This window comes from Candoia aspera, chromosome 14 (assembly GCF_035149785.1).
Source record: "Candoia aspera isolate rCanAsp1 chromosome 14, rCanAsp1.hap2, whole genome shotgun sequence".
NCBI classification, from domain to species: domain Eukaryota; kingdom Metazoa; phylum Chordata; class Lepidosauria; order Squamata; family Boidae; genus Candoia; species Candoia aspera.
The window spans coordinates 511,224-518,035 of record NC_086166.1 but is presented as its reverse complement, the minus strand read 5'-3'; the positions used below and the strand labels follow the sequence as shown (position 1 = coordinate 518,035).

Below are 6,812 nucleotides of genomic sequence, written 5' to 3'. Positions count from 1 at the left end.
ATAGGTCAACAATTTCGACCCTACGGTCCCGCTCTCTCCGAGCTCCGCCTCCTCAAACGGGAACCGGAGCGCCCCTGGGCTCGTGAGGGAAGGCTGCTAAAGAGGGGGCAGCTTTGGACGAGAGTGTCTGCCGTCCGCACGTGCCGCCCTCCCTTGCCCGATGCGCGGACGCGTTCCCAGCGAACGGAACCGTTTGCCGTCTGGAGGAGGTAAAGAGAGGGAGGTGTGGCACGCGCTGCGCATGCGTCCTAAGCACGCGGCCACCCAGACTTCTTCCCTCCGCGGGGGGGGGATGGAGAGTGCGCTTGCGCGCGGCCGTCCGCGACGCGTGGGCGGCGCTAAGTGGAGGTGGGGTTCGAAGGCGCCTGCGGTTAACCGCTCGCCGCGTCCTTTGGCGACGTCACAGAGGGGGTCCCTGTGACGCAACGGGGAAGCCCCGTCAGCTGGGCAGGCGGCCCCGGCCCGGAGCCTTCCGCTGCTCCCGCGGGACTGGAGCGCTGGGAGGAGCGAGCTGCGGCGCCCGGTGGACCGCGCGGAACCTCCAGGTGGCCCCAGAAAGTCTACGGAGAGACACGTGTTCGGTGTCAAACGTAACGTCAAGCTCCTGAGATGAAGTTGGAGGGCGACCGGTTGTCGGTCTGAGCCTTTGCTCGGCGGAGGGTCGGCCGCAGCATGCTGTCCTTCGCCCTGGGGGTCTTGCTGGGCCTGGCCGCTTGCGTCTCCCTTCTTGACAACGGGCTGCTGAGGACGCCTCCGATGGGCTGGGAGCCCTGGGTGCGCTTCAAATGCAACACGGACTGCAAGAGGGATCCCGAGAACTGCATCAGGTGTGGGGGCGCAAGGCTGCCCGCGATTGGTGTGGTTAGAGAGGGAGGGGCGAGGATTCGGGTCTTCCCCAAAAGGTCTAGCGTCGGGCGTATTCACGAAGCTGATAGTTGTCCAATTAGACGTGAATTGGAGCCTGTCCCAGGAACTGTTAAAAGGTCTTTTCCAGTCTCAGGAGACCTCTTTAGTTTTGCTCATGTAAGATGTTAACGTTCTCTGCTGGATCTGCTGAATCCTGGGATTAAAAAACAAAAAATAAAGCTCCAAGTGAGATCAAGCCTAACTTTATCCACAGTGAACACTTGATCAAGGCTATGGCAGACAGACTGGCTGGTGATGGGTGGAAGAAGCTCGGCTATGAGTACATCACGCTGGATGACTGCTGGGCAGCCAGGAAGCGGGATGTTGAAGGGAGACTCCAGGCGGATCCCCAGAGGTTCCCCAGCGGCATGAAGACCCTTGCTGATTACGTACGTTCGGGAAAGCGCCTTCCTCTAAAACCGCGTTATCATCAAAAGGTTTTAGATTTGTAAGAAAAAACTGCTAATGGTTAGCTACATTCAAAGGTAACTTTACGCAAAGAACATGGAATATCAGGCACCCGTTCAGGTTTTATGTCTGCTCAGCTGAACAAGGCTGCCCATGAATATAAAAACTAAGAGTTTTTAACAAATTGTGCGTGCTGCATTGCATCAATATTTTACAGGTCATTTGAAAATATAACATAGACCAGACCTTAGCATTGGTATCTATGGCTCAGCCCTCATCTCGGGAGAGTGGCACAATGCAGCTGCCTTGCTCCAGCTCAGACCAGCAGTCGGGCCCCTCTGGGGGGCGTCTGCTCCTGTGGATTTACTGGGACTTGCAGAATTGCACTGGGCGTCTCCAGCCCCTTTTCTCCTTCTCCAGGTTCATTCCAAAGGCTTGAAATTTGGCATCTACAGTGACTTGGGCAATGCCACCTGTGCGGGTTATCCCGGGACAACGCTGGATGTTGTTGAGACGGACGCAGAAACCTTTGCGGAGTGGGGGGTTGACATGCTGAAACTGGATGGCTGCCACTCCAACTCCTCTCTCAAGGCAATAGGTCTGCTCTTCCGTGGTGGAACCATCGCTCAGGGGGCACGGGGGTCTGCAGGTCAGGGGGGAAGGGGCAGACAACACCGTCCCAAAAGCCGTCACCGCTTCCACACTGGCCTGAGCCGTCAGGGGAGCGGCAGGGTTTGCGCAAGGCTGTTGCTGCGCCCACGTCCTCTTTATGGCAACACCGCAGTTTGCTGTGGACACCCCCAGGTGGGGCAGTTCCACTTCAGGCACCAGAGACAGGGTTGTTTCACTTCCAAAGAAAGTTGGTAAAGACGGAAACTCGATGTCACGAGGCGTCATCCTGGGGGAGGGCCGGTCCAGTTGGGGTCCTCAAACTCCCTTTAGGGTTCTTTAATGCCAAAGGTGGGCACACGCCAGGGGCTTTGCTCCCAAAACAGTCCCTCCTGTGCAGGCGATGGAGGCCGACCGGCTCTCGGGATCCCCAGAGGGCTTGAAGTAGCTTACACAGCCTCCACCTGTGCAACTTACACATCTCTTGCAACGATCTCTTTGCAGGCTATCCCAAAATGAGCAGAGCATTAAACAGAACTGGACGGCCAATTGCCTTGTCTTGCAGTTGGCCCGCTTACGAAGGGGGTCTTCCGCCAAAGGTAATCTCAGAGCCCGTTTCATGCCTTTTCCCGCCCTTGGCCTGGGGTGGAGGACCATCCAGCAAATGGCATGCCCACAGGACTGCACCTTTACGGGCATGGTTTCTTTCAAGGCCATTGAGAGGAGAAAGGAAGGGCTTGTGAACACAGTTTCTGCATAGGATAAAACCCTGGGCAGCAGTTTGTTAAGGGAGACAATGGCCTGTGGTTGTGAGCAAAGGCCTGCCTCCCACCCTTCCCACCAAAGGGGCCCCAGCCTCAAGCCCCCTTTTCTCCTCTGGGATGGCAGCAAGGGCGGGAGAAGCAGCCAGCACTCCTACCATGTTTTTGATAGGTATCTTTCTGATGACTGTTTGAGAGGCAGGGCAGTGAAGGCAACGTTCCCTCTCTCCTTGTGGGACCATAAATTGTCCATTAGCTGTGGCAATTCTTTCTGTTTTCCGTTGGCCAAGCAAGCGATTTTGAAGATAGCAGGCAGTCACAAAGACAGGGTAGGCACTTCTTTCGTTTCAGAAGCCTAAATCTTTTTGTTTTAATTAAGGTGAATTACACTTTACTGGGCCAAATATGTAACTTGTGGAGAAATTATGCTGATATTGAAGATACCTGGGACAGCCTCTTCGGTATCATTGAATGGTATGGAGATCATCAAGACATCCTGCAGCCTGCTTCAGGGCCAGGAAGGTGGAATGACCCTGATATGGTGAGCTGCTGCTTCTGCACCCACTTTCCTGTCCCCTGAGCCCAGGAAAGGGTGATGTGTGATGGCAGCTCCTCAAGGAGGCGTCAAGACCAGACAGGCGTCAGTTGGCAGAAAGGGCAAGAGGAAAATATGCAAAGGTGTGCTGGGAAATGGGCAGCTAGAACAGAAAGTGGACATGAGTGAGGAAGAAGCGGTGGGTTGGGTTGGACATCCCTTGAGACAAGTCTGTCACCTTCAGGGCCACCAGCAGCCAACTTTCTGTCCAGCTTTCTGTCCCCAAGAGTCAAAGCTTTTGAAATCTGTGCAGACCCTGACCCTTTTCATACAGCATTAATCCCACCAGCAGCAGCAGCATCTCTCCGTTTGACGGTGGCTGCGTTAAATTGGAGCTCTCGCTCAGAGCTGGTTACTACTAACCACTCGGCAGTTCTGAAGCAGCTCAGCTTCCTGGGTGTGCCGGATCCTGCTCCAAAGCTGAAGTTCCTTTTATTCCCACATCGCGCTTCTCTTCCCAGTGGACCGGGCCAGGCGCCTGACGTCTGGTCTCTTTCCAGCTGATTGTCAGTGACTTTGGCCTGAGTCACGAGCAATCGAAGGTGCAGGCGGCACTGTGGGCGATCCTGGCTGCCCCCTTCTTCATCTCCTGCAACTTGAGGAACATCTCAGAGGAGGCCAAGGATATCTTACAGAATCCGCTCCTGATCTACATAAACCAGGATCTGAGGGGGATTCAAGGCAGACTTGTTGCCAGGGTACGTATTGGAAGTCTTTTCACCAGAGCAGAGATGTTTTGTGGCCTGGGAAAAATGAGCAGCTGCCTTCTTGTTCTCTTGCCCCTGGCGCTTCTACCACCGGGTGGCAACCATTCTCCTGGGGGGAGGAGCTGTTGCCCTGCATTCCCTGAGGTGCAGATGCTGCTAGGGACTGGGCAGAGTTCAGTCCACAGGCCAAGATGGGCTGGGCCCAGTGGTGGGCTCCAGCTGGGGAGCCTCTGGCAGAGTGGGAATGGGCTGAGCAGCCCAAAGCGGAGGGTCACTGTGCCCATCGGCAGCTTCAGGGGGAGGGGGTCTCTCTGTGGAAGGTCAGGAAGTGGCTGAGCCAGTTGATATGCAGCAGAGTTTGTGGGCTCTTGGGCAGGAGCTCTCTGCTCAACAAGGCCTGTGGCACATCAGTCAGAAGAGAAGGCTGAGCATCAGCTTTCTCGGTATCTGGCAGAACAGACACTGGGAAGGGAGAGGCCACCGACCCTGGGCTTGATGGGACTGCCACTGTGCTTGGTGGCAGAATCCCGTGTTTTGCAGAGTCTGCCCAAGTCTATTTGTTGAGAGGCAGCTGAAGCCCCCTGGCGTCTCCTCCTGACCTTGGCCTCGTGCAGCTCCTGTGGGAGACCAGTTTCTTGATGGGCTGAGCACTCTCTCAAGCCTTTGCACTCTTTGCTCGTCACTGAGCAGACTATCCGTTTGTGCACCACTGCAGTCCTTATGGCTCTAACAGCAACAACCTCCTCCCAGGATATCCACTTGCTAGGGAGCCCTGCTCGGCTTTGAACATGTTGGGCACTGTAGCAGCAGGAAGAACTGAGCACCTGCCAGCAATCTTGGCAAGGTCCAATCCAGTTGCTGGCATGGGTGAGCGGGAGGGTGACCTTTTACTGAGTCCTGCGCTGCTGCCACAGTTTGGCAGGGGGTGGCCCTCTCTCTGCCGCCCCCAGTCGGGCTGAGCCAGGCTGACTGCTGAGATTGAACCACGCCCCCATCCCCTGCTGGGGGCTGTGCCAATCCAGGCAGGCTGTGACCCTCTTGGCAGCAGCGAACTGGGGAAAGAGTTGAGAAGAGGGTACCCAGAAGGAATGTTTTGAAAACAGTTAGGGGGATGGAGCTAGAAATCTACGAACAGTTGAAGTGCTTTGCTGGAACAGGCCAAAGGCCCAGCGTGCTGCGTCGTCCATGCCAGTGCCAGCCTTCCAGGCAGCTCAGGGGGGGCAGAAGCTTCTCCCATCTCCCTTTCAGCAACTAGCAGAATACTTCCTGTGTCTCTGAGGTCTGTTTCACAGCCTCCATCTGGTTGAAAAGGGTCTTGTTCCAGGCAGGTGAGTATTGCAGACTTTTAAACTCAGCATTCAGGACAGAGACAGGGATAGGTCTTGTGGCTGGCCAGAGCCTCACCGCAGTTTCGGGCTGCAGACCCAGTGAGACGGTCATGCCAGCCGTGGGGCGTGAACTGGAACTCAGCAGACCTGCATGGTACTGAACTGAGGCTTGATCTACACAGCAGACTCACAGGGGGATCAATGACGGAATGAAGGATACTAAGTAATGTTTACAGATTTTTCCAGAGCAAGTACAGGAGGAAAAAAGCCTTCTAAGTAAGTTTTTTTCCATTCAGAAGAAAAGCCTAACGCTCTGAACAAGCAGAGGTGGAAAGGGCGGATTTCTGTGGAGTGAGCAAGGCTGGTCACCGCTCTGCCCTCCGGCTTGTCTCTCGAACAGAAGCAGAACTTCGAAGTGTGGAAGAGGCCCCTTGTCAATGGGCAGTATGCCATTGCTGTTCTGAACAACTGCACCGACGGGGCCCCTCGCTCCTTTGCCACAACGCTGAGACTTCTGGATATCTCGAGCTGCAGAGTGGGCTATAAGATCTACAGTGTGCTGGACAAGCTGTTCCTGGGAGCATATGCTCTCAGTGACACCCTCATTGCTAAGGTTCCCCCCACCGGAGTGGTCCTGCTCTTCCTGTACCCGCTGTGCTAACCCAATCCTTGCGGAGGGTTGCGTTTGGGGAACTGGACCGGCTGCGTCCTCCTTGTGTGACGCTTAAGGTAAGGTGGGCTCCCCCATCCTCTTCCTTGCTGTCCTGCTGCCACTTCTCCCAGAGGGAACTTCATCTCTGAAGCACCTCCGTGAAGATGCATTTCCCGAGCCAGAGAAGGACCACTTAACAAATTCGGAGCCTGCAGAGGGTGCAATAGTCACTGCAGCTGCAAGTTCGCCCCACAGCAGACCTGCAGCAGATGTACTAGTTTAGATGCTCCAGTTATCCTGAACTGGTTTCCCTCCGAAGACCAGGGAGGCAGGGGGGGCCAGCGGGCCAGCTCTCCATCATACGTCATGCACTGGCACACCCAGCATCTGCTGGGCCAGATGAGGGGGGGGCCAAAGAACTGGATCTCTGCAGACGTTCCCATGCTGGGTGTGGGGAGGTTCAGGGAGGAGGAGATGCTTCCCACGTTCATCCAGCCCCGGATCGATCTCCCCCCCAGGAATCCTCTCTGAAAGGCCCCTTCAGAATCCTCTCAAGTTTCCGCCTTGAGACTCAGAGAGCCCCCCTCTCCAGCGAGACGGCCAGCAGAGCCAGCGGAGGAGTCTGGAAAGCAGCGGCAATGGAGCCCAGTTTGGCAGGAAGCGAAGCGAAGCCAGAGCAAAGCGTTGGAGGTCTGAGGCGACGTCCCGTGAGCACAGGGACTGCTGGTTTTGGCACCAGCGGGCGGCTCTGGCGCCCAACCCCTGCCGAAAGGCTCTCAGATGCGTTGACCCCTTCTGGGTGTGGGTCCCGTGGCTGAGGGGCTGCCGTGGCCCCCTGCCGGCTAC

At 56.1% G+C, this 6,812-nt stretch overlaps 1 protein-coding gene across 2 annotated transcripts; it reads left to right on the top strand.

Moving 5' to 3' along the window:
• The first annotated feature begins 358 nt into the window (after positions 1-358).
• Positions 359-6,204, top strand: LOC134505325 (alpha-N-acetylgalactosaminidase-like). Of its 2 annotated transcripts, XM_063314984.1 has the most exons (7): positions 359-827; positions 1,121-1,295; positions 1,735-1,912; positions 2,428-2,522; positions 3,064-3,225; positions 3,780-3,977; positions 5,715-6,198. In XM_063314984.1, exons 1-7 carry the CDS (start codon positions 673-675, stop codon positions 5,973-5,975), a joined length of 1,224 nt encoding a protein of 407 aa, XP_063171054.1. In that variant the 5' UTR covers positions 359-672; the 3' UTR covers positions 5,976-6,198. The 2 variants fall into 2 exon arrangements, with proteins under 2 accessions (XP_063171054.1, XP_063171055.1); XM_063314985.1 differs by lacking the exon at positions 3,780-3,977 and having other exon boundaries at positions 5,715-6,204.
• The last annotated feature ends 608 nt before the right edge of the window (positions 6,205-6,812 follow it).